At 38.0% G+C, this 27,504-nt stretch overlaps 1 protein-coding gene across 10 annotated transcripts in view; it reads left to right on the top strand.

Moving 5' to 3' along the window:
- tnrc6c1 (trinucleotide repeat containing adaptor 6C1) overlaps positions 1-26,191 on the top strand; it is a 253,511-nt gene extending 227,320 nt beyond the window's left edge. For 6 of the 10 annotated variants that reach the window (XM_052033048.1, XM_052033051.1, XM_052033049.1 and 3 more), the window contains 12 exons: positions 1,134-1,274; positions 1,772-1,891; positions 2,700-2,783; positions 8,766-8,988; positions 10,281-10,448; positions 11,132-11,323; positions 13,603-13,752; positions 15,808-15,921; positions 22,233-22,433; positions 23,054-23,124; positions 24,553-24,692; positions 25,723-26,191. In XM_052033048.1, coding sequence (XP_051889008.1) covers positions 1,134-1,274; positions 1,772-1,891; positions 2,700-2,783; positions 8,766-8,988; positions 10,281-10,448; positions 11,132-11,323; positions 13,603-13,752; positions 15,808-15,921; positions 22,233-22,433; positions 23,054-23,124; positions 24,553-24,692; positions 25,723-26,083 — 1,965 coding nt within the window. In that variant the 3' untranslated portion in view covers positions 26,084-26,191. The remainder of the gene's footprint in view (positions 1-1,133; positions 1,275-1,771; positions 1,892-2,699; positions 2,784-8,765; positions 8,989-10,280; positions 10,449-11,131; positions 11,324-13,602; positions 13,753-15,807; positions 15,922-22,232; positions 22,434-23,053; positions 23,125-24,552; positions 24,693-25,722) is intronic. The other 4 variants (XM_052033057.1, XM_052033056.1, XM_052033053.1 and 1 more) reach the window with 2 other exon arrangements.
- The last annotated feature ends 1,313 nt before the right edge of the window (positions 26,192-27,504 follow it).

Genomic DNA, 27,504 nt, shown 5'->3' with positions numbered 1-27,504 from the left:
TTGTTTTTTGGGATTTGATGCCTGTGACTAGTGGTGTCCCACAGGGATCAGTCCTGGGGCTCGTGCTGTTTGTAACATACATGAATGACTTGGATGTGGGAGGCATGATCAGCAAGTTTGTGAATGACATGGAGATTGGATGGGTTGGGCCAAATGGCCAGTTTCCATGCTGTACAATTCTATTACTCTAGGTTAGTCATTTCTGATCAGATGTCTCAGGGAACCATCTAGACTCATTGAAAATAAGTAATTGTATCTTGCACACCTCCTACAGATCAACTCCGTATAAATGGACTTTTTTTTGCTAGCAACAGGAATAATTTCATTAGTCCTCAGAAAAATATGTCATTCAAGTTGCTTTTTGTATTCCTGTTAGCATTTCAGTTCATTTTAAAATAAAATTCAGTTGTGAATGTGAATCTCATGCACAATTATTTTCAGGAATGGGCTGTTCCAATGTTCAACTTCAGAAGTGAAGTTTATAATGCAAATTACAGTGTTAATGTTTCGCTCATTATTTTTCTCTTGCTGAAATCCGCATTAAGTAGTTTATGTGGCTATAAGCTAGAAGAATGGATGGGTCTTCAGAAGCCACCTCAAGTGGCAGTTTTGCAAAAATTCTTTTTTTAGCCTCAAAGTGCTGTCCATTTGCAATATTCCCTTTTCATTTTCAAAAAAATTGTTGATAAGGTTATTTAGATGTGCAAAGCCCTCTGGAAATTAGATTTATCAATATACTAAGCATGTTTACTCAGGTGTTTTTTTAACTTTGCACACTAAACTTGTGCCACTTGCGTGATTTTTTTTCTTGAAATTCCAATCCAATGTTTGGAGTAATTGGGGGAATCAAAGACTTTTTTAAAATTAAAATGCATTTCAAGTATTTAAGCAAACTCCTTTTAAAATAAAAACGCAACTTGCATTTGTATTTGATTTCTCACAGATTCCTTTGAGATCAGCTATTTTTAAAACAAATAATGTCTATTTTTTCTCATTTCTTATTTAAGTTTGTGCTGCTTATAACACAAATTGAAGACTCGTTCCTTTCTGGTCGTCAGTGCTAAATGCATGAGGATTGTCTGATATTCATCTGTGCATTCACCTGATAAGTTGGTATTTTCATTAATTGACAGAGTGGCAATCTAGGTATGTTTGGCAATAGCGGAGCAGCACAAGCCAGGACCATGCAGCAGCAACAGCAGCCGCCAGTGCAACCTCTTAACTCATCCCAGCCTAGTCTTCGTGCTCAAGTGCCTCAGTTTCTATCCCCTCAGGTATGTGATGGTACAAGCTATGAGAAGTTAGCTGAAGTACTAGTTAATATCTGGTGTTATCTCTAAATTCATTCAGGCCTCAATCCAAATTATGTTCAACGCCACAGGAAAAAAGTGCATTACGGAAACCAACTGTGTGTAGTTAATGAATTTGTGTGTCAATACATAATTATCTTTCATTTATTTCTGAAGTAATGTTTGAATAAAGTTGACTTTGAAGCATATTAACTACTACACAATAGAACTCATTTAAACTATATTGTGACATTTTATATTTTATCTTTGCCAATCAAATGATAGAGCTATTTTGCTTTGTCATGGATCTGAAATTGTATCATCTATACCACTGTACCAGAGATATCTGATACAAGATACTAAAAGCTACACAAATAGTTTTGAAACCTGTGTGATTATTTTCTTTTTAGAGAAGACGAGTAAATATGTATAATTCTGTATACGTGGTGTTTTGTTTAAGCATCTTTCTGTATTCTTTTAAGGTTCAAGCACAGCTCTTGCAATTTGCAGCAAAAAACATGGGTCTCAACCCTGCACTATTAGCCTCGCCAATTAATCCTCAACATATGACTATGTTAAACCAACTTTATCAGCTGCAGCTGGTAAGTAAGTTTTTTTTGGAATCTACGACTGCAGTGGTAATTTGTGATTAAAACTGCACCTGAATAATCCTGTTTTTAATTTTTTGGCCTCTGCAAGATCAATACAGTTTTTTAAAAAAAAATGTTTATCATCATGCGGTACAACAAAGGAATTCCACACATTTCTTTATTACCATAATCATACTTGGTTTATCCCCATTTCATGGCTTCTCTATTCATCATTTATTTGCCTTGAATCAAAAACAAAATGCGATCAGAGCTGCAAATTACTTCTCCATTGTTACTGCCTATGTAACTATCAGCGCCAGTTTAATGCTTAAATGAGTTCTCTGATCTGTTTCCTAATCTTTGTCCTTAAGCTTTTCCTAAAGCTGTGCAACTGAAAATAAAGTGCTCAGGACAATTGATTGAAATACAAATTAGCATGGAAATCTAATACTCCACTGAAATCAGCTGCATAGTTTCCACCTATTGTAACTAAATTTGCCCTCATTATGTGTTTTTTTTAAAAAACAGAACACATTTTAAGCATAGGCTCAGTGCAGAGATTATACTAGAACGTTTGATCAATTTAAGGCGAAGGAATTGGCACAAATTATCCTAGTCACTCAGCAAAAGTTTAGGAAGGGATGGAAAGAAAAGCAATTTCCATTGAAACTTGCTATCCTAGGTTAAGCTTAAAAGGATTAATTACAATTTACCAGATGTACTAAAAGAGTTTGAATTGCACTGTTGAAATAGTTCAAGATTTTCATTGGTATTTTATTCTTAATGGAAGAAAAAAATGCGTAATGCTTTGTCTCTTCAGGCCTACCAGCGTTTACTCTTCCAGCAGCAGATGTTACAGGCCCAGCGTAATGTTTCTGGAACCATTAGACAACAAGAGCAGCAAGTATGTACAGTAAATTAACAGCTATTTTTTAAGTTAAAGATATTTCATAGACAGCAAAAGATGCACCAGAATTAACACTTATTCAGTCATTAACTGATGTGTGTTAACTTCAAAATTCTGTCACACTTAGCAATATAGGCAAATAGTATTTCATATGCTCTTCAAGATTTCAAAAATATTTAAAATATTGTTTCAGTAATCATAGTGATTGATGGGCATGATGTAAAAAGTGATGTACTCTACCAGGGTATGGTAGAACAGACATTTTTATTTACAATTAATTTCAACCTTTCCAGTGCTTCTTTTGCAATAGGGTCACATGGGAAAGAGTGGTGAAAATTAAATCTTTTTTAAAGGGCTGTGAACAGAATTGGATTTTGCACAATCATCAGACATTCCCATGTCTGTCCTTGTGGAGCAAAGATCATCGAAGCAGTTATCTAGGCAAACTTCCCTGAGGAATGGCAGCACCAAGTCCTGAGCTCGAGGCTTCCCACACCCACACCAATTTCATTTGTACTAAACGTGACTTCACCAGCCTGTGTAGAGTTTTACCTTTGAATCCTAATCACATAAATTTTACTAGAATTCAAGAGCAGCTATTCACTTCACTGCTGGAATTGTCCATGTTTGGGCCAAGGCAGTATTGAGACTTGCAGTGATGATCCTGGTGAAATCTAATCTGAACATTAGTTCATTGGTGCTGTTGGATTGAAATAAAAATAGATTGCAGGACTTATTCAGTAGATTCATGCAGATAGAAAGAGTCAATGATCTAAATCAATAAATTTTCATCAAATTTTTATGTGATGAAGTTCATTAACCCGAAACATTATTTCTGCTTAATAATGATGAGTTGGAGTACTGGAAGGAGATAGAGAGCCTAGTGGCATGGTGTCATGACAACAACCTTTCCCTCAATGTCACCGAAACAAAAGAGCTGGTCATTGACTTCAGGAAGGTGGGGGGGGTGGTGCACATGCTCCTGTTTGCAACAATGGTACTGAGGTCGAGAGGGTTGAGAGTTTCAAGTTCCTGGGAGTGAACATCACCGATAGCCTGTCCTGACCCAACCGTGTTGATACCACGGCCAAGAAAGCTCACCAGCACCTCTACTTCCTCAGAAGGCTAACGAAACTTGACATGTCCCCTTTGACCCTCACTAATTTTTATCGATACACCATCCTATCCTGATCCATCACAGCTTGATACGGCAACTGCTGCTGCCCATGACTGCAAGAATCTACAGAGAGTTGTGGACACATCTCAGCACATCACTGAAACCAGCCTCCCTTCCATGGACTCTTGTCTGCACTTCCCACTGCCTTGGTAAAGCAGCCAGCATATTCAAAGATCCCACCCACCCCGTACATTCTCTCTTCTCCCCCTCCCATCAGGCAGCAGATACAAAAGCCTGAAAGCACCTACCACCAGGCTCAAGGACAGCTTCTATCCCACTAAGACTATTGAATGGTTCCCTCGTATAATAAGATGGACTCTTAATCTCTCAGTCTACCTCGTTGTGACCTTGCACCTTACTGTCTACATGCCCTGCATTACTCTGAACTGTAACACTTTATTCTGCACTATGTTATTGTTTTACCTTGTACTATCTCAATGCACTGTTGTAATGAATTGATCTGTATGGATGGTATGCAAGACAAGTTTTTTCACTGTACCCTGGCACATGTCACAAGATCACAAGACAAAGGAGCAGAAGTAGGGCATTCAGCCCATCGAGTCTGCTCCATGAGCTAAACTAAAATTATTCCTATCTAGCCCCAATTTCCGGCCTTATCCCCATATCCCTTGATACCTTGACGAATTAGATACCTATCTATCTCCTCAAATGCTCCCAATGATCGGGCCTCCACAGCTGAACATGGCAAAGAATTCCATAATTTCACTATTCTCTGGCTAAAGAAATTTCTCCTCATTTCTGTTTTAAAACGGTACCCTCTAATTCCAAGACTATGCCCTCTAGTCCTGGACTCACCCACCAACAGAAACAGCTTAACCACATCTACTCTGTCCAGTCCTTTCAACATTCTAAATGTTTCTATGAGGTCCCCTCTCATCCTTCTGTACTCCAGTGAGTAGAGTCCAAGAGCCGACAAACGCTCATCATAAGTAAGCCCTTTCATTCCAGGAGTCATCCTAGCAAATCTCTTCTGAACCCTCTCCAACATCAGTACATCCTTCCTAAGATATGGGGCCCAAAACTGCACACAGTATTCCAAATGAGGCCTCACCAGTGCTCCATAGAGCCTCATTAACACTTCCCTACTTTTGTACACTATACCTCTCAAAATGAATGCCAACATAGCATTCGCTTTCTTTACTGCCGATCTGACCTGGTGGTTAACCTTTAGGGTATCCTGCATAAGTACCCCCAAGTCCCTTTGTACTTCTGTACTTTGAATTTTCTCCCCATCTGGATAATAATCTGCCCATTTATTTCTTTTTCCAAAGTGTACAACGGCACATTTCTCAACGTTGAATCTCATCTGCCATTTCTTTGCCCATTATCCTAAACTATCTAAGTCTCTCTGCAACCTTCCTATTTCTTCAATACTCCCTACTCCTTCACCTATCTTGGTGTCGTCTGCACGTGTGACAATTTACCAATTTACTTCCAGATTTTCTAATTTGATTTCAGCACTAGCAATATTTTGCATTTGTGTTGCTCCTTGATAGTGCTGTGTACAGCAACTTCCATCATTTTGAAGATTGCATAGACTGGGGTAGTTACTAGTAAGAGTGGAATTTTCCTGCTTTATATGGTCAGGATATTCTGACAATTTTCCTTATCTGGCAGATGCCACTGTTGTAACTATTGTAGTTGGAACAGCTTGATGAGGTTTCAGTGTTGGATGCATTGATATGTTTCTAAGTAAAAAGAAATTGAGCCCTTTACTTTTTCATTATTCATTCTTGCACTGCTTTCAATGTTGTGGATCTTTACAGGGATCAGTATTTCATTCACCAACGGTGTTCTTTATTTCAGGTTTCCTATTCGGATATTGGCCTAAATTTTGATGTAATAGTAATGCCAAAGATAACAGTTCTCCCTGTTATTCCAGGCTAAAGCTTGGCAGATGCTTCAATAACAATTGCACTCATACAGATAAATGAAAAATTGCACCTATTCCTCCAAAAGATCCTTGCAGATAAACTTAGCACTAATATCACTGTAATGGCATAAGCTTGGGATAATTACCCAATATTTTGAGACCCCAAAGAGCTGAAAAGGTTAGAGCCTTTCAGGATTCAGTGAGTGAGTAATTCAGGAGTTGGTGAGTGTAAGGACTTGCATTTACTGCTGATTACACCCCTTCCCCACCACCTCTTCTGTCATTGAAAAATTAATTGTTACAAATATGAAATCTTATTCAGATGAAAAATTGTTGCTTCTTTTCAAATTTTAATATATCTCAATCCCTTGTGTATTTTCTAAACATCACTCAATACTGCAACAGTTCAAAATGACAGGTTATCACCAACTTAAGGGCAGTTAGAGGCTGGCAGTAAATTTGAACATCTGTATCACATATATAATTTTTTAAAAAATGCTTCTATATGTCAGAAGTAACTTTTTTCTCTACACACTTTGTCATCTAAGGGAAAAAATTTGCCTTTGTGTAAATGTGTAACAGTGTTGGCTGTTGGCTATGCTCTGATGTTTCCTTCTATAGTCAATGAAAACATGGACAACCAAAGATTTCCAGCTTTGCTCTATATAGCTGCAGATGCCATGGGCTGCTTGTTACACTGGATCCAGATCCCTGATTAGTAGAAATTTTGTACTAATGTGCTCCAGAAAAGTCTGAGCAGCTATATGTGGGATGAATAATAAAAAAATGTTTTTTGCAACAGAGCAGGATTGGGACCAATGCAGTTTAATATATTGGATTTTTAAAATTAGATAATTATGAACTTTCCAGAAAGCTGCACATTTAACTAAAAGTTTAAAGAATAAGATTGAACTCTTTGTTGGGTGTTGATTTGTTTAAAAGAACTGGAAAGATATGCATATGGGGGAAAAAAGTTTGCTGACGTAAATAGATCGATGATACGAGAGACTGCAGATGCTGGAAATCGGGACCAACGAACAAAATACTGGAGAAACTCAGCAGGTCAGGCAGCATTTCTGGACGTTTCGGGCCGAGACCCTTCGTCAGGATAGATCAGTGCTGCTTCTTAATTGCAACTTTGTCTTTGAGATTTTTAATTTGGAAATACTCATTAACAAGTGATAACTGACATTATTGCTCACATTTTTACCCAAAATATTTTAAGCAAAATTAGGTATCCTGGAATTGCATCAGCTTCATTTTAACATGCTGGTTAACCTCACTAAAGGTTAAAGACTCACTAAAGATGCCTCACTCCATACTTGATATGTATTGAATTTGACTGACATTATTTTATCAAATCTAGTGGTGCACAACTTTTCTGTAAGTAGGACCAGATCTGCTATCTAAATAACTTATGATGGCAAAACAGCATAAACGTGTATTATTTTACCCCATGTAACCAGGGATTGGTATTTTCAGTGACGTTTAAAGTCACAACGTAACAACTCCCACTTTCTTGCTCTCTCCCCACTAAAGCTGGGTATAGCCCTGGATTTGAACTCTGTCATTTACTTGAAATGGAACTCTTTCTCTCTTCAGATGCTGCCTGACATGTTGAATATCTTCAGGTTTTGTTTATTTTCAGATTTCCAGCATCTGCAGTTTTGTTTTTGGCTTGGATATAAAGAGTGTTCAGTTTCACATCACAACCTACTCTTAGAGTAGCATGATGATAACTGAGGAATCTAGGTTTCAGAAGAAGGGATATATGAAGGGATGAGGGACAAGATACAGAGGAAGGAGAAGACGCACCAAGTGCCTAACCTCCCCAGAATAGAACCTAGACTCTGCTCCATTAGCTGAAATTGTGTGGTCCTTTTGTTTCACTACCAGCTCTCAGGGCTCCATCCAGAGCAACAGCCAGGTTCAGGATTAGATACCGAACACTGGGACTGGTTGTAACTGGTTTTATCCGAGTCTGCCACTCTGCCCAGATCCATGTTGAACCATGTCCTTCAAATTGCCCCAAAACTGACTGCATTGGTCACTAGCAGCCAGAGTAATTGAGGAGTAAGGGGTAGTCACACCTCTACTGGGCCTGGGTTCTTCATTCTGTCCTCTGTACCTAGGCTTGTTGCTTCTCTCACCAACTTCTCAGTCTTGTCTGTTCCAGGCCCCTCACTCCTCTCCTTTCTCTCCACTTGCAGGATATCATCCAGAAATAAACTCTTCTTGCTGTGTCATCTCAGTAGTAAATATATCCAAGCTGTTTGATAATGAGCCACAATAGTTGCTGGTGGGGGAGGAGAGGGTCAGATTAATTCAGGAATGTGCATGAGGACAGCATTGGAAGAATACCCAGCATTGTGAACTGAAGGAAGTTACACAGGGAGAGGCAAGTTTTGGAAGAATTTGACTGTGTCAAGAGTTTATAATTATATCATTAAAGATTATAGAGGTAAAATATTTTCCATTGGATTATTAAAGAATATCAGTATGTTATTCTTAATAGTACAATTAAAGCCACATTGAGCTTGCATTGTTTTTAAATTTTTCGACTCTCACTTCAAAGTCATTTGTGATGTCATAAACGTTGGTTCAGTCATCAGCTACTCTGTGGCTTGTGAAGTTCCATCTAGTGCTGGAAATGTGAAACTGCAATAGTGTCCTAGTCATAACATTCTGTCCAACCAAAGATTGTTGGACCTACCAAGGAAATTTAATGTTGATCACAGTTCAATAGAATATACTGCTTAACAAAAAGTGGTGACCTTCGCCTTATTTTATAGCTTGTTTCCTGCATAAGCTTGGTTAATTCATCAGGGGTACATCAGATTTTGGAAATTAATTATGGTTTTTCTTCAAAGCTGGCGTTATTACCATTTCTGATTTTCTTTACTTGTAGGTTGCACGTACAATCAACAACATGCAGCAGCAGATCCAACAACACCAGCGGCAGCTGACCCAGGCCTTGCTTATGAAACAGCAACCACCACATCCACCATTGCACCAATCTGCAGGCAAAGTAACCATTGATAATCTGAGTCACCATCCACCTCCCAGCCTTTCAGACCTGCAGACCAAAGAGCAACAAACTTCACCCAATTCTTTCCCTGCATATTCCTTGGGTAAGTACATTGCCAACAGAATAATATTAAATTAGGGAAAGTACACTGCTGATGTACGCATTGCTAACCTTCTAATTTTGTTTAATCTACAACAATTTTTGATGAAACTTGATCTAATCATAAGCTAATTACTGCTCATGGGGTCCTGAAGTGCAAAAAATTCCTAATATTTGTTACTTTAGAACCAACTATACATCTTTAATGTGAACACTGGACATCCTAAAGATGTGCAAGCACTTCCAATCATTCTGTTCCTCTATTACAAATCCATGCCACTTTTCAAGATTTGACCTCAATTTCTTTCTACATTTATTTGCGTTTTATTTTTCTGGAAGATGATTATGTATTCTTTTTCTGGTACCAGCTGCTGCTGTTCCTCTCCTAAAGCTTGTTGGATGTGGTGGAAGCTTATGTGTCCCTCATCCGGCTGCACAGCATTGCCCAACCTGGAGGTTTCTGTAGGCCAACATCAATGACCAGCGACCACCACTGAGTATGTTAACACAGAGAAATCTCCGGCTGAGGAGAGCTGTGGAGTTTCTGTCAAGTCCAAGAGGAAATGATGAGGGAAACTGTAGAATCAGGTGGTCTGTGAACACGTGGAGCAGCCAGTGCCAATCCCCAGAAATGGCTTGCATCCACTTTACCAATCAGGATGCAGCCCTGAGCCCCAAATCTCTCCACTGAGGGGCCGCACCAATAGTCCCAAATCACCCAACACTTGGCTTCACACAAGCCATAGGGAGATGCAGTGCTACAGGTGCAGCAGTAGAGACAGGGGATTCCTGCCAATTTCCTACAGCAGTACAGAACAAAGAGGAAGCCGCAGGTTTGGATCAGATTCACAACACATTAGTGCACAGCATAGTGCATGCCTAACTTGATGTACAGGTAGGTATATACCTGAGTGTATTCAGACTGGAAAGCCAAAAGTGCTTTAATATCTCAGTACACCGGGGTAGAACTAAGCAGGTTGCCAGCATAATGTGGTCTGGAATAAACAAGGTCATAATTTTGCAAACATGGCCAAAGTATTTGTCAGTTGTATTGGTAGAGCTGGTCCTTATTAGAATTAAACTTGGAAAATGTCCATATTGGAGTCATAGTTTAGCTTTAGGATTCAACAGACTATATTTTGCTCAAAGAAAAAATTCAAAAGTTCTTGGAGATTCATCTGTGACTTTCACAGTTGATGAATCCTTAATGAAACAGTGTGCATGGTATGTGGAGGGAATGATTTTCATCAGCTTTACTGCACCAGTATTTTGTTTTGACATGCTTTTCACTTACAGCTGGATTGATCCCAAATATGAATGTAAGCAACATGGAACTAAATGCTGGTATATCCATGAAGGATCCGGCTCAAGCCCAATCTCGATTGAGGCAGTGGACCCACCCCAACTCTATTGAAAATTTAAGCAGCAATTCTTTATCGTTGGACCAGAACCAGAGCAAGCATGGTAAGAGCCCTAAAGGGCAGAGTACTTCCAGACCAAGATACTTCATTGGTCAGTTGGCATTAAAATTATTTTGGTATCTCAGTAACTTTGTGTGAGAAATGCAGAATATAACTGTTTATCACAGAGTTTTCAAAATGTTAGAAAGTAGGCTCTGTTACAATTTGTTTGGCCACTTCTTAAAAGATTCTCAGATCTATATATACACATTTAAAATGCTGAAAGCATGCTACGTGGTTAATTAAAAATTGAATTAAACAAGCCATCCATATTGTCACACTGATTCAATGCCGTCATCAAACCCAACTTTTCCTTGCATTCAACTAAAACGGCAGATAGACTTGAAAGCATGTAATGATATATATTTTTAACCCCTTGAATACTGAATTTTCTTTGCACATTTCAATTGGAGCAATAGACCGCAGAACATTTTTCAGTTGCAATATTTTCAGAGTAAACTGTGATAACTTGTTTTACTTTGCCTATGAAATTTGTTTAGTTCTGAAGAGCTTTGATGCTGTAATAAAGAAATTGATAGATCATCAAAGACTCGTTCTGAATTACCTCTGCATTTATTTAACTAACTGGGTCTAATTTAGCTACTGCTGAGATTCAGAGTCAGGACCATAGCAAAATGTTTTTATATCCATGACCTTGCCTTTCTGTCCCACTTAACACATATTCAGGTGCTATCCCTGGAGGTCTCAATATTGGTCCAACAAGCAAGCCCTCCCTTGAGGACTCCTACAGTCCATATGATCTGATAACCAGCAGTGAGTCACCAGCCAGTCCACCGGTACCAGTCAGTGATAGCTGGACACGTGCCAAATCCCCTGCCGATAAGATCTCAAATGGCTCCAACATTAACTGGCCACCAGGTAAACCCCAAAGATTGGCAAAAATAAAATAGGTGTTAAGAATGTTGTGTTTAACTGAGACCTGTATATTTATTACACATTGAGAGAAATTAGTAAATTGAAAAGAGCTGCCAAATGTGTCAAAATAGATTTTCTAATTTAGTGCAAATATTGCCAAATAATGTAAGAAATATGTCATTAATTTGCCCCCTTTTTAATATCTTTGGGGTTAATCCATGCTTTAGGACCTGGTTTGGACAATAATTATTGTATAGAATTCTGAAGACGTAGCTGGAATATATCAGAGAAGTTAGCTTAGTAACAGTCTAACATTTTGGCTTTGGTCTTGACTGATGTTCTCTTCGGGATTCCAGTGCATGCAATCACATCACAACATAACTGCGTTTTTTTTTAAAAAGAGGAAAAAATCTTCTGCTGACTTGCTGGTTTGAATCCAGCCATTTGCTGGGGCATATTTCCAAATTGAGCATGCTGGATATAAATTTACAACTGGCTTACATTTCCACATGCATATTTGTTGTTTCATTTTTCGTAGTAAATTGATATGCCATTGCACTTGTTGAGAAATAGGCATTGTGACATTTTAAATTTGAGGAACTGAACCAAGATATGCAGTAAGCATGTCCTGGTAAGCTTGCTTGATGCAGTGTTGTTTTATCTATTGTCCTAATAAATTTAAAAGTCGTTGGATTCATTTTTTGAATAAATTAGTTTATTAAATACACTGTGTCTGAATGCCCCATTTTATTATTTCTAATGCAATTACAGCCTAGGTTATTTTCTTATCAACTTTGCCTTTATGAAAGCAAAATCAATAAGCAGCTCTTTCGATCTTGCGATATGGAATTAAAGGGAATCTTAAAGTGCTATTTTACCAGTGTTAAAACATAATTGTAATAGTGTAACCTTGATGTTTGAAATATATTGTGGGATAATACCTAAGCAAATGGTGTGTAAAGCACATTAAGATGCACTTCTGTTCAGAAAGCCGCTGGTTGAACATAGTTTTGAAGTGTAACCATTGTATGTATTAGGATTCATTGTAATGGTTAAGACTGACTTGTATTTAAAAATATTACTGACTATACTTTCCATACATTACCAAAACTGATGGCTGCAGGTGTGTATGGCTTGGAGGGCCATTTTAGGAGCCATAGCAATGGAGATCTTTAAATTTGACAAGCATTCTCAAGGTATCACTTTTCCATGTGTGTTTAAAAAAAATAAAATAATAGTTCATCTGGGTCCTTTCAGTATATTAATTGTATACACAATAGCCTGGAGAAAATATTTTGATATCAAGCACAAAATTAGTATTGTGTGGTCCAGCCTTTTATTTGTCCCAGATAACACAATCATTTCATAACTTATTTTGGGACTATACATTTCATTGACATTTATAGTAAAACTATGCAGTAACTAATGGTAAAAATTCAAAATGTTCTTGTCCAGCAGTAAGTTTTTATATCAGCATCTCACACAGAAAGTGGCATTGCTAAAGCAGAAGCTTTGGTTCCATACTATCAGGAAAAAAGTAGCACTGTCTGTTAAATCTAATATTTCAGCCAGGTTTCAGGACCTAAATTAAATAAAACATCTCACCTGTTTAGTTGTGGTTAAATGTGTTGAAATAATTTAACAGCCTTTTCCAAAGAATGAATATATAGCATGAGATTTAATAGCTTTGTAGTAAGAACCACATTGCGTAGTATTTCAAAATGCCATTATCGGGCACATCATTCAGTTTAACTTTACATCGCAATCTCGTAAGTACAGAGCAGTGCACATGGGCTAGTTGCGGCTTCAGTCCCTGATCTGTGTTGACTTGATCTCTGATGTGGCAGTTGGCTTCGATGCTTCTGTTCAAGGAGCAGGGAATCAGGAACTTTTTTTTCCTCTCCTGATCACTACGCAGTGATCGCTGATGGTTGTATTCTTATGGACATTGAGGTTAAACTGAGTCAGGATTGTTTTTTATGCTCCGTGTTTAAAAAGTCTGGCAACATTCACCATTGCAGCTTATGAAAATAAGTCTCAATGAGCTTTCTTGGGAAGTTTCAAAAAATAATTTGCAGTCGTTGGACTGTACTCCAGCAAGGAGCCGATGCCTTCAGGTTGGGATAAAATAAAATGTACAAGAAGTAAAATTGATCTAATATTTAGTTTTATAGTTCTTTCAAAACATTAAACAAAACTTTCCAATTAAGCAGTAATTTGTATGCCTACAACACTACTGAAAGTAATTTACTCTTCTACTGCCTACTTTCTAACTGCTGAAGAATTTCGGCCTGGGGAGCCATGGAAAGGACTTCAGAATATCGACCCTGAGACTGACCCTAATGTTACACCTGGAAGTGTCCCAAGTGGACCTTCCATCAATACTACTATCCGGGATGTGGATCGCTATCTGCTCAGGGACAGGAGTGGAGGTAAGAAAGCAGAATATACACATTGCACTAATATGCACAAGGAAACTATCTTTTGTTCCTTGAGAAATAAAGTGTGAAACAAATGCTCTTCTTGTGTGGAATAAGGCTATGTGATGCATGTTATCATCCCTTGCATCAAAATTTTACTTTTGAAATCTATTTCATCAGGTTTCAATACTATTAAATGTATCTGTATGTAATTTGGTGAATTTACTTTTCTTAAGTCATTATGCTGAAGTAATCTGCAAACAAACTGTTAATCTGAGGTGGTTAATACATAAACAAAAAAGTGAGGAATATGGGGACATTACAGGTGCATGGTTAAAGCCTTAAATCAGCCATAATTCCATTGAATGGCAGAACAAGCTTGAGAGGTAAAATAAACATGTACTATTCCTGTACTGTGAGGACGAGACTAATTTTCAAATGTATTGAAGAGTGGTTTAAGTTACCCTGCTTCAAAAGCGTGGTCATAAGTGTCCTCAGATTTAAGCTATGGTTTTCAGATTGATGTCTGCTACATGACAAGACAGTGAAATTGAAGTGGAATATCAGCTATAATCATTGTATTATGGTGCACTCAAGGGGCACATGCCCTGTTTCTGTTCTAATATCTTTTGTTCACTTGATGTATATATAAAATGATTCGTGTTGTAGGAATACATAAACACTTATCTAAGGAAATTGTAATGCTGCATGTTCTTTAGAAGGATGTTGCACTTTATACACTGGTACACTACCTAGTGCTGCCCCATAGTGTGCTAATTTGTTATAGAGCTTTTTGTTCTGGAGTCTGAACGCTCATAGGTGTGTACCCCACTGTACTTTAAAAGACCATCTGCTTAGGCTGTGCACTTTGCTCTGACAGGAACCTGGCATGAAATCCTGCCCTCTGCAGGTACTCCCCAGCAATAAATTGCTCTGCACCTTGGGATGGAGAGTCAGCTTTTGGGAACGTGTTGGCCCAGAGCAAGTGGTGCACCTGCTCTCTGCTGAGGCATGAGGTTAGTGTGCACCCGGGCCAGCATAGGGACTGTAGGCCATTGCGGGGGACTAACGGCAGTTGTTCCATGTGTTGAAAGACCACCTGGCTCCTATGGTCTGTGTCATCACCTCCTCCTGTTGGATGTGATTGAAGCTGCTGTCTCCCCTTCTTTGGCTGCTCAGCTCCCTAGTCTAGAGCTTTCTCTGCAGTAACAAGCTCAATGAGCTGCAACGATCATTTGAGCACTGGTGCAGCTTAGAGACTCTCAATTTATTTCTGAGCAGCTACATCTTTTGTCCCAGTCCTCGCATACAGCCTTTCCACCTGAACTGTGAGGGAAGTCATTGTAAGATTCCTGCCAGGTTCTTGGTGCAGCAGTGGAGAGAGGAGGGGTTTGTGCCAGCGCTGTTAGTGTATACACAATGAACCCTTTCGGCACTGAAGCTATTAATTTTCTCGATCCTGGAGGAAAGCATCCTGTACACTAAGGTACCAGTGTACTCCGACTCTGTGTTCTACTTGCCTTGCTCACTTTCACCATTTCACAATGTAAAAATATTTTGAGTTGCTCGTTGCCACTCCCTGGTACTTTTCCTTTGTGCATAGTTACTTTTACCTTAATCCATGCAGATCTTCAAAGAGCAACAACTTGTCAGTAACTGCATAGTTAAGTAGAACGTAGCGAGAAGTTCCAAAATGCAAATATTTTTCCACTTACCAAACGATTTCTAGGATCTTTCACATACATCTATAACAGCAAGGCAGGTTCAATGGTGTGCTTGCATTAGCAATTTAGACAAATGGAATGGATTAGATATTTTTAATGATTCTATTATTCTGTATTTTCACAAACATGAAGAGATTATAGTTAAACCTGAAGTGCTTTAAACTTTGCATTCCTGGAAGTTGAATTTGAGCAACAATATGTGATCATTGAACATCATCCCCACCCCATTCCTTTGTTTTTCTCAGACTTTTTCACTGCAAAAGACAACAAATGGGACAATCATCTTAAGATTTAATTTAAATCATTTTCCATTTCTTTAGTTGCTTTTTTGCTGTTTATGCAGGGTCATCCCCAACATCTCAGAACGCCACGCTGCCTTCATCTAGTGCCTGGTCCTTCAGTGCCTCTGGCTACACTAGCTCTTTCAGCAGCTCTACATCTGCACCTAATCCTGCAGGTAGGGGTCCTTTTGCTTCAATTGCTGATCAGACCAAAAATTCTCCATAGAAAATGAGGAGGATTGTAACAGTCAAAAAATGAGTGAAAAATGCACCATCTATATGTTGGTTTGTGCAGTGATTGGACCTATTAAAATGGGTGGTGGAATTCAATTAAACAGATGAGCACTGTTCCTTTCTATGTGCTTACTTTTTGATTGGTTATTTAAAAATTCCTCTTCCTGTATTTGACAGGGAGCTATGTAATTTCCCCGTTCTTCCTCTCAACATTCTGAAAGTAGGGGAGAGGCCAGTGAAGAACATAAAATTTTTAATTTATTGAAAGTATTCTGTATTATTCCTTTTGAATTTAATTTAACATTGTTTGACTTGTTTTACCCAAACACATTTTTGTTTCCTCATGTTGAATGTGTGCTTGCTTTTCTTCATTCCTCTTCAAAACTGCAGTGATTGATGCCCAAGTGGAATTCAAATTGAGATTGGGAATAGGAAGTTCATCTCATTTCAATTAAGGATTCCAGTTTGTATTCTTAAATCTTTTGATTCTGTATGCTGATATACAAAATTGGAATATTTTTGTAGACCCTAATTACAGCCACAAAATTTGCAAACAGCTGTTCACTCAATTCATCAATTACATGAAATTGTCACTTTTGTTTACTAGTATATGGTAAACAACTTGGTAGGCATGAATGAGTTGAGCCAAAGGGCCCATTTACATGCTGTATAATTCTACATGAAAGGTGAAGTATTTTTCATGCCAAGCTTAGGAAAAATAGTTTAGAATCTGGCAATATTGGAACATTCATAGCCTCAGGCAATAACACCAACCTATAATATTAAAACATTTGTTTTTGATTTAGCTCTGAGAATGTTAACAAAATGCAGAAAACATATCTAGTGATATTTTGAGAATGCTAGAAGCTATCCTCTCCATGTGATAATTTGGGTGGTTGATTCTCATTATTTGTCCCTTCTATATTTCATTTAGTTAATAAATTTGAAGGAGGTGCTCAGATTTGATCCATCTGTTTTTCCTCTCTGCAGATGGAATTTAATTGTGAAAAGTGCAAAACAAATGCGTGAATATTATAGTATAGTATTGCCTCAAGGTACAAATGTTTCAAAATGATCAGGTTCTAAAAAATTATTTTGCCATTCTTCATTTACCTGTAAAGTGATAATTAACAAATTGAGGGGAAAAAATTACATATGTTGCAGCTATAATTAGGCTCTGCAAATATTTTGCAAGTCAGCATAGAACCAAAAGGTTCAAGAGTACAAACTGGAATCCTTAATTGAAATAAGCTGACAATGGAAGGACTAATCAGGGTGGAACATAGACAATGAATGATGGAGCCCGATGGTATATTGACGGACCTCAATGTGCAGGTCCAAGGATCCCTAAAGGTGACAGCACAGGTAGATCAGGTGGTGAAAAAGGCATACAGGGTTAGCCAAGACATTGAATATAAGAGCAGCATGGTTATAGTACAACATTATAAAACATTGGTTAGGCCATAACTGGAGAACTATACTATAGGAAGGACATGATAACAACTGGAAAGGATTCAAAGGAAATTCACCAGAATGTTGTCTTTTCAGCAATAGGCCATTTTAGCTATGAGAAGAGACTAGATAGGCTAGTTTTGTTTTCCTTGGAATGGAGGAGGCTGACATGAAACCTATTTGAGATGTGCAAAATTGAGGGCCATGGATATAGTAGATAGTAAGAAACTTTTCCTCCTAAAACTAGAGGGCGTAGATTTACGGTAAAGGGGAAGAGGTTTAGAGGGGATCTGAGAGAAAATTTCCTCCCAGAGGGTGTGTGGAGTCTGGAATGTGCTGATGAAGGGTATTCTCACAACATTCTAGTATGTAGACAAGCACTTGAATTGACAAGACATGGAAGGCTATGAATCATGTGTTATTAAATGGGATTGGTATGGAAAGAGCCTGTTTCTGCGCTGTATGAATCTATGACTGACTGAAAAGTAAATTGTCTATTGACTAGCCATTATGGATACAAGATTGTTAATAGCTTTGCTTGTTGAACATCATTCTATGGTCTCATTTTCAGATTTTTTGAAAACAGAACAGAATGAAAAATTGAATGGCAAGGAAGACTACTTGTACAGTTTGCTTAAAAGCCTCAGTTCTGTTTCATTAGCTTCTGGCAGCCTCACTGTAGTTCCTAGTTGGCACAATCTGACTACCAATTCACTAACTTGCCAGTGTTTGTAAAATTGTTTAACCAATGAAGGCAGGGCAAAGAAAGATCAACATGCATAATCAAGAGAAATCTAAAATGTTATCTGGGGGAAATGGGTGGAATGAATTGTCAAGGCCCAACTTGCCTTTCAAACGAAATAGGTAAATCAGAAAATAATTAGTAGAATTGCAGATGCAATTCAGTGAAGAACATTGAAAGCAGCTATACCATAAGCAGTTAGACTCTTAACAGTAGGGAGCAGAGATTCTGGAATTCAGATAAATTGCTGAAGCCGAGAAGTAGTATCCAATTGGCATAGTTGTAAAAGATAAAGAATTGTTATATATGCGCTGCAAGCAATCTATAACTGACAAATCATAAGATCTGGTCATCCTACTCTTGGAAGGATTTTTGGCCTGTGGAAAACTGTAGTAAACATTCTCAGGAATTTCTTAAGAGTTTGGATACAGTGAACAAAGATTAAGGTTGGAATGCTTCTCTGTAATAGAGAATACAGAAATAAAGTTCTTTATATTCATGGGGTAGATTTAGAGATTAACTTCATGTGGGAAAGACCAGAGCCAGGCAGCATGAGTAAAAGACTTAACACATGTTAACACATTTTCTTAACACGTGTTGATTAAAGTCTGCCTGGTTGAGCTCACTGGCTGCCTGCCTATTATAAAAGAAAATGCTGGGAACGTTCAGCAGGGCAGGCAGCATCTGTGGAAAGAGAAACAGTTAAAATTTCAGGTTGAAGACCCTTCATCAGAACTGGGAAAGATTCTGTTTTTACAAAAAGAAGGCTAATTTTAAGTAGGGCAAAGGAAAATTCATGATAAGACCAGATCAAATAGGTTAATGGGGTAGTTGGAGGGTTTTTTGCTTCACTGCCTGTGTTATATGGTGCTAATAGCAAAGTTATGGGACAAGCCCAGCAAATCTGGCTCAATATCACAAATGGGTAACTTGTGGCAGAAATGGCCATTTCTAATATAGACATAAAAAGCAAATTATTAGAGCTGGAGAATATCGATGTGGAGTCCAGAAGGCTGCAATATGCCAGAAAGAAGATGAGATGTTGTTCCTCAAGCTTGTATTGAGCCTTATTGTAACAGTTCAAAAGGCCACAGACAAAAGTCAGAGGGTGGGATGGAGAATTTAAGTGACAGGCAGCCGGAAGCTCATTTCAGTCCTGCAGACTGAATGCAGGCGCACTGTAAAGCGATCACCCAATCTGTGTTTGGTTTCTCCGATGTAGAGGAGATCACATTGTGAACTGAATGCAGTGGACTAGATTGGAAGAAGAGCAGATGAATTGCTGCTTCACCTTGGTGGGAAGGGAAGAGCGGAAATGACAGGTGTGCATCTCCTTCATTTGTATGGAAAGTGCCTTAAGATGAGGACTGGTTAGTGGAGAATATGTCTATTGGGGAATACATGTCTGCTAGAGCTGGTGGAAATTGCAAAGGTTCAATACAGAGAGTGGCAAGGACCAGGGGACTCTGGTCTTTGCTCTATCCAGGAAGATGGGGTGAGCACAGGTGTAGTCAAGGGCTCTGTTTGCTATGGTAGAAAAAAAGCCACAGTTCAGGAAGGAAAGACATTTTGGAGGCACCTCGTCCTTGCCTAATGCATTAGCACTTTTGACAATGATAAGCTGTCAGTGGTCAAAGATCAACCCTCTGCAGCAGTAACAGTTAATCCATTCAAGCAGGCACCAGAGTTGGTGAGTTTGAACAGCAGGCAAAGTTCATTGCTACATGAAGTGGTTAATATTGGTGCATTTGAGAATTTTATGTAGATGTGAGGAAGAAAATGATATGATAGTGGGAACTGTGCGGAATGGGGTAATATTGATGGGAAAGAAGCTTCTCTGGCTAAATGCCCTGCTTCTGTGCTATTGGGTTAATTTAAGGCAATCAGAGCACAAATTGTAAATGGCTTTTGATGCAAGATGATTTGATTAAAAAAAAGAAATTTGCATATGCATATGAAAAGATGAAGTGAAATGATGGCACTGGAATAGTGAACCATTTGTCAACCTCCCATGCTGTAAATGCAAACTCTTTGCTTTAAATATTCCTTTAGTTTTACAAATATAAATTGCAGACAAATGTCAGGTTTCATCATTTTTCTTCTTCATTTTAAAATTTCAGTGCAGGAAAAGCAAGCAAATATTTTCTAACAAGAGTTTCTCTGGTATTTATGCGAATTTAGACCCAAACATAGAATGGTTGTGTGTGTCAGCTAGCATTTTTGCAAGGTCTTGACCTGAAACACTGAAAATTCCTTTTCCACCACAGATGCTGCTCAACTCGCTGAGTTCCTCCTGCAGTTTGTTTTTCCTCCAGATTCCAGCATTTGCAGGCTCTTGTGCTGGCAGTTTCACTAGCTTGTTTTCTGATGTTTATCACAGTATCTTGTCTCATACACTAAAATAACTAACTGTACAAATGTAGCAATCAATTTTGAGAATGAATACAGTTTTAACATCACTTTAGTACTTTCCACCTCTGCCCACGTGCACCCCTTTCTCTCCACCCTTATGTTCTCCAGTGCACATTTGTCCTTGTGCATTTTCTTCTTTGTCACATATTTGCCTCCTTTTCACATTTATCACCTCCCAACAAACTCTAACCTTCCCATTTTTTTGTATGCTTTCGCACAGGTTGTTCTTTGTGCCTTGCATCTTTTAAATACACAACACCATTCATTTGATATATGTCACCATTTTTCCATTCATTCTGTCGTATCCTCTCAAATTAGGTAAGTTGAATAGACCCCATGCATGAGCGTTAAAATATTTTAATTTGTTCATCTTCAATAGTTTGTGTTGTAAACCTTGTTTTTCTGAAGTTGGACTATACCACATTGTGGGTCATGAATAAAATTTGGAGAACCATTCATTGGAAGTTTCAATTGGGTAGAAGGTTCAGAAGGTCAAATTACTGGATTGTGAAGAAGACATTATGGTGCATGAAAAGCATTCCTACAATTTGAGCAGAGTATACAGATCAACTTTATGAAATCATGCTTTCAATGGAAAAAGTTTGTTTATAAGCAGGAGTAGTGATGATTTGCTTGCATGATTCTTTATTGGCTATCCAGCAGAACGAATGTGTGAATCCCTGTTGTGCACTCATGGGTGATGAGGCTCCTTGCTGGAAAAAATTATAGGGTTACAAGTAGTTATTCTCAGTGAGTACTCAAACCTTTTTGGTTCAATTCTCACCCTCATTATTTTGTATAATTTTCAGAATGCCTCTTGAAATCAGAATAGTGTATTTAAGTGGCATTGAAGTCTGACTGTATGAAAGTGTACTTAGTGGCTTATCTACAAAGTTTAATGAGAGAAATAGTGCTGCAAAGTAATGCATTCTTATGTGTGGATTAACAGAAAAGTTTAAGTTGCCCATTTATGAATATTTTTATTTTGGAGCAGTTGACTTTGGAGTGACCAGTGTTGTTATTTAATGGTGGAACATGTGAGCAATTCAGAAATATGGATGTGTATTGTTTCTGGGGCAGAGTAACATCGGCATCATTAACTCCTAATATTCTGACTTTGGAAACTTCACGTGTGCTAGTATATATTTTACTAAAATTTTTATTATGATCATTTTTTTTGATGGAAAGTTGAATCAATCTGAAAACTTCATCCTAACTTGATTCAACTTGCCCAAAAAAAATTCTGATGGATACAAGGGTATATAAATTTAAGCATTCACATGTCAGATTATTTCTGTAAATGACAAGTTGTCATTTGAAAAGGAGTTCTGAATTTTTTGCATTGGTTCACTGGTCATGAGGTCACAGAGGTGAGAGGTTTTGGACTGATTGTGGTAAAAGCCACAGTAACTAACAGATGCCTTTCTAACATGTTGAAATGCAGTAACATTCAGACATTTGTATGACAATATGTTCCATGATGTTGGGTCTTCATTCTGAATAGAAATATGTGATTGAAGTTTGTATGTTCCAAAAGAGCTTTGTACTTTGAGCATTTTCAGTTTTGAAGTGTGATATACCTGAAATCAAAATGTTCATTTAATTTGGTGCTTTTTGACTAAGAAAAATGTTTTGCCTATATTTCAGCTAAACTGACAGATAAATCTACTTGGTCACCTGGACCCATTGCTCAATCTCAAGCACCACTATCGCATGAATTGTGGAAAGTGCCGCTAGGATCCAAAAACACTAGGCCTCCACCAGGCCTGACAAATACCAAGCCATCACCATCATGGGGTGTCAGTTCACTAGGACTTGTCTCAAGCTGGCCAAGTTCTTATTCCTCCAGTAAGATGTAACTTTTGTTATTGTCTTCTATGTTGATTCCTTTGAGATTAATTCAGATGATGCTGCAATTTGTTCATAATTTGAAGCAAAAAAATGAAAGGAGGATCAGGTGTTTTTGTTTAGGGAAAATAGAAATCCAGAGCCAGAGAACAGACTAAATACAACTGCATGTATTATCAAATTTAATGAACTGACGGTTCAAATAAATACTGATAACAACCATATCCTCTTGCCAGTGTGCATTTTTCTTTCTACATTTATTCAAAGATAGTTGAATATGGTTCCCTCATTTAAAAAATAAATAGCTTTGGTTAATTATACCTTTATAAATATGAAATTGAATTAACAAAACTTGCAATTGATTTCCTATTATTGCATTTGTACTTCAGTTACACGTGCCATTTCCTTTGTTCGCCTCTTATAGAAAGAACTGAGAAAATCATCACATTTCTATTAAGTTGAAATAACAATTTGCTTGATGGCACTTTTAGATGCAACCAAAATATAAATGACATGTGGTCTTTTTGAAGAATGGTATAACCTCTCTATTTAGGTGTAAATAAATGAGTTTGGATTCAAACATAAATGTTATTACCCTGTTTATGTTTTGCCCATATTAGGTTCTGCTTGGAGCACTGATAGCTCTGGGAGGAATAATAGCTGGTTGGTTCTGCGAAATTTAACACCCCAGGTATGAAGCATTCATTTGTAATATGAAAGTAACCTCAGCTTGTCTATTTCATTGACTGCAAAGAAGTTTAAACATCATTGCAACTGAAGTTTCCAAATTCAATCGGTCTTTGAATGGTAATTATGCTGTTTCACACACTTGCATTTACAGAAAAGATATTTAATATTCACTTGAGTTTTAAGGCTAGAGTCATAGACTCTGGAATATTAATTGGCATCCATTGATCCTTCAAAGCATTTTTTGTAAATGTGTTTTAAAAGCATTCTGTTAACTGATTTTCAAAATGGAGCAAAACCCTACTTCAGATTGTTTTTGAAGGGGAGATGTAGGTTCCAGTTATAACTAACAGTTTTCATAATCTGAAGTTCTGCAAAATTAGAAAATAAATGTACTCATCCACTTCATATCCATATTAAGCTATGTATGTATCTAACATGCTGTTTTATAAAGTTAGAATACTCTTGTGTTTTCTTTTAAATGATTGTATTGCCTCTTAAGAACATACAACTTCCTGCCTTGAGTGTTATTAGTTTATCTTCAATTCCCATTACAAAGATTTGGGTACAAAGATTTGGGTACAAAGTTCAGGCTGATACTCCAGGATTGCAGAGAGAAAGTACTGTACTGCAGGCAGTATATGTTTTCCAAAGTTTTGTCCATCCTCACAGATGGATGAAAATGTTATTTTGAAGAGCAGAGAATTCTTTCCAATAACCTATTGAATATATATCCCTCAAATTACATCTCCTAAATTAAAAAAGAAACATTTTTAGATCTTCATTTGTTTTATATCATAGTTTTACAGTGCCTTTTACGGCCCCTTCAAAAATTGAGACCTAACATTTGCTGTGACCACTGATCATTTCTGGAACGACAAATTTGTTTTTTCTACACATGGGTGAAAACAATTTAATGTATTAGCAGTGTTTAAAATGGTCTGCTACCAGATGTGATCCTCGCAGATCTGCATCTTTGCACTAATTTGTTTTCTTACTTTCTCCTTACAACTGCACTCTGCAATCCCCACTACCATCTAAGGACTTTCTGCTTCTAAGCTGATGTAGAAGTAGGAAAACAACTTCAGTTTACTCCATGGGATTGTATTGCGTTAGATAGTTTTACATTATTTTTCCATTTTTAATGAAGTTTGTTTTCCATCAACTGGAAGTATAAGTTGCACATCTTCAATCTGTCTAGATTTTGTAGGGTTTGGGAGTTCAGAGGTTTACCATTTAATCAGTCTCACTTCAGAAGCTTAAAATGACTTAGGGCAGTGATACATGTCTTGGATGTTTGTATGGGGTAAATGTTGTATAAGTAGGTAATTTATCTCGAGTGTAATTTCTGCCAAATTGCAACATAAAATTATGGATACTTAGTGTATGCTTTACGATTTGTAAATAAGGATGGTTCACTCTTTTGCTTTAGATTGATGGCTCAACTTTGCGGACGTTATGCATGCAGCATGGTCCATTGATAACATTCCATCTGAACTTGACCCAAGGAAATGCTGTGGTTCGCTACAGCTCAAAGGAAGAAGCAGCTAAGGCCCAGAAGTCTCTCCACATGTAAGCTATCTGTGTGATTCTGGACTTGAGATTTTTTTCATAATTTAGTATTGTTTCCATTTTGAGTTTTTGGTGATGGATCAGTGAATTGATACAAGCAGTTTTGTGTTTTTCCTAGTCTTTGTCTGAAGGAAAATTAAATGTTCTCAATTTACCCCTGCCATTGTTTCTCAGAATAGTGTGTCAGCCAATTGACCTAATTTATTTTTCATACATCGCCCTGGCTGCTCCTTGTCTACCAATTCAGTGGATCTACTGGTATCCACTACATTACACCCACAGGACTCATGAATCTCCATTTATTGGTTGTGGTCAACCCTTCACAAGCCTTCAGTCTTCTGTTCCTAATAGGGAGCCTCATTCCCACTTATCGTCCCTTTCCAGCCTCCTTTATTAATTCCTTCTTGAACACTATCTCTGAAGAAATGCTGAGAAAAGCACATCTGTAGAATTTCTCGGTTCAAAGCACAGTTCCACCCCAGCCCCTCCGTTTGAACTCCATTTCGGCAAGTCCAGGGAAGTTGGTAACTAAGAGGCGTCTCAGATCCTCATCACCATTCTTTTGATCATAATGCAATTGTCAGATCTGGGACTGACAAATAAAAATGACTTTAAACATAAAAGGCATCGCGTCAATAAATTCAAAGTGGATCATGAACAAAGATTTGATCTGGCTTGTGCAAGTAGATACTTGGCACACTAAAAAAACAGTGTATTTTAAAACCTACCAAGCTACTGAAATGACACTGAAATTATTTGGATGACATGGTTACAGTTTGGCTAGAAATGGAAGCGGAATTAGAATGGAATACTACCTGTCCACTAAGTTTAGTCCAGGCAGTAGATCAGGCTCTATATAATGGGTCCAGCAGTCCTTAGTATTTTTTTGTTCCATGAATATTTGTTATCTGAACTAACAGTACAAGATGTGCATGCAAAGTTTGCATTTATTAACAGCATTCTGAGTACGTAAGCATTTGACGTGATCTGGTTTTCAGCTCTCTTAACATTTGACTGTTTCTTTGACCAGGTGCGTTCTGGGAAACACTACTATCCTCGCTGAATTTGCCAGTGATGAGGAAGTTAACCGTTTCTTTGCACAAGGTCAATCACTCTCTCAGACCTCCAGCTGGCAGTCTAACACCGGAACAAATCAGAGCCGACTTGGGTCAAGCACCAACACTCACGGATTGGTTCGCAATGATCTAGGTCACTGGAATACTACAAGCTTGAGTGGGAAAGGAACCAATGACCTCCTGTGGAGTAGTGTCCCTCAATACTCCAGCAGTCTATGGGGTCCTCCTAACAATGATGATACCAGAGTAATTGGCAGCCCTACACCTATAAACACCTTACTCCCTGGTGACCTTCTCAGTGGAGAATCAATGTAGGGAAAACTGATCTTGTGAAGCTAACAATCAGCACTAAACAACCCAATTCCGGACATCGTTTTGGCCCTGGATCCACAACCTCTTTGGTTGGGTGAGGGAGTGTGGGCAGGGAAGTGGGTGTGGGGTTTGGGTGGGTGGGGGTTTGGGGCATGGAAAAGTCTACTTTTGCGAGCCTGGGTTTAGTATGCACATTACCCTTGCTTTCATTATTTTGTTTGATCCCAAAAACATATCAACACAAATACTTGAATCAAGCAGGCCAATAATGAAATGTGAAAACCGTCTAATTTACACTTCTGAGGTGTTGTCATCACATAGGCTCAAACAAAAAAGTTTATTGTGTGTGTATGTGTGATGGTGCAGATGTATGCATCTGTGTGTGGGTGTGTATGAAATCAGTGTGTTTTCGTTTCTTTATACAGTATATGCTTTTATTTGCTCGTTAGTCAAATTATTAGCTTCTAACTTTGCACTGAGTGTCTGCAGCCCCTCCAGCTAATCTTACAAAGGGGGCCAGCAGCAATTCATGTGTAAATGTTTACTCAAGGACGCTCTTAACAGTGTGTGCTCTGGAGATGATGTGTATACCTACCTTTAGTGGCTTTTTTGTGGACTAATGCAAGAGAATTATTACAGGAGTATTGCACCAGTTTTCTTTCAGAGTATAAAAATTTAAAAAAAATGCTCTAGTTGAACTGTGGCCATAGCTACACAATAGAGTGGACCCATCCTGCAAGCAGGCATGGGAAGCACTTGGACTGGATATTTTTGTGACTGATTTAGAGGTGCCTATGTTTGGTAACCTCCTGTTTACAAACTTTGCAGAACTTAAAAAAAAGGAAAAAAAATGAAAAAAGGACAATTACTCTTCCATCAAAACCTATTTTCAGAATGAAGATGTGCTACTTCAGAACTCTGGGAATGAACAGTGTTGTATTTTTTTGGCCATTGTTGTGTATTTTTTCCTTTGTAAATTTTTGCTCACTTTCTTGCACACAGTGGATGATGTCTCAGGAAGGCCTGAATTTTCTGGGGAGCTACTCCACGCCATTTCATGTATTTTAACCCAACTTCTAGCACTGAAGAAAAAGAAAATACCTGTTTATTCTGTAGCAGTTACTTATTTACCAAATAATGGACACAACAATGTTTGAAGAGTGCTTTATGAAATGCTTTATGTTTTAAAAAGAAATCAATGCTTTTGATTGTGTTAAAGACAATTGACCAACATACTGTAAAGTATGTTGCTGTATAAACTCTCCTTGTCCCAGCCTGCTTGGATCAGGTAACTTGTGCATTATCTTTGAATAGGTTTTTATTGGTTTTATCAAGCTGTTTTTGGCAAGAAAACGCTGGTTTTAAAGTGGATCATGAACTATGCACAAATGGGTTCAAGACTTTTGTTTTTCCTGAGTTATAGT

The sequence above is a fragment of the Pristis pectinata genome, chromosome 18 (genome assembly GCF_009764475.1).
Source record: "Pristis pectinata isolate sPriPec2 chromosome 18, sPriPec2.1.pri, whole genome shotgun sequence".
Classification (NCBI taxonomy): domain Eukaryota; kingdom Metazoa; phylum Chordata; class Chondrichthyes; order Rhinopristiformes; family Pristidae; genus Pristis; species Pristis pectinata.
This window is presented reverse-complemented; position numbering and strand designations above follow the sequence as displayed.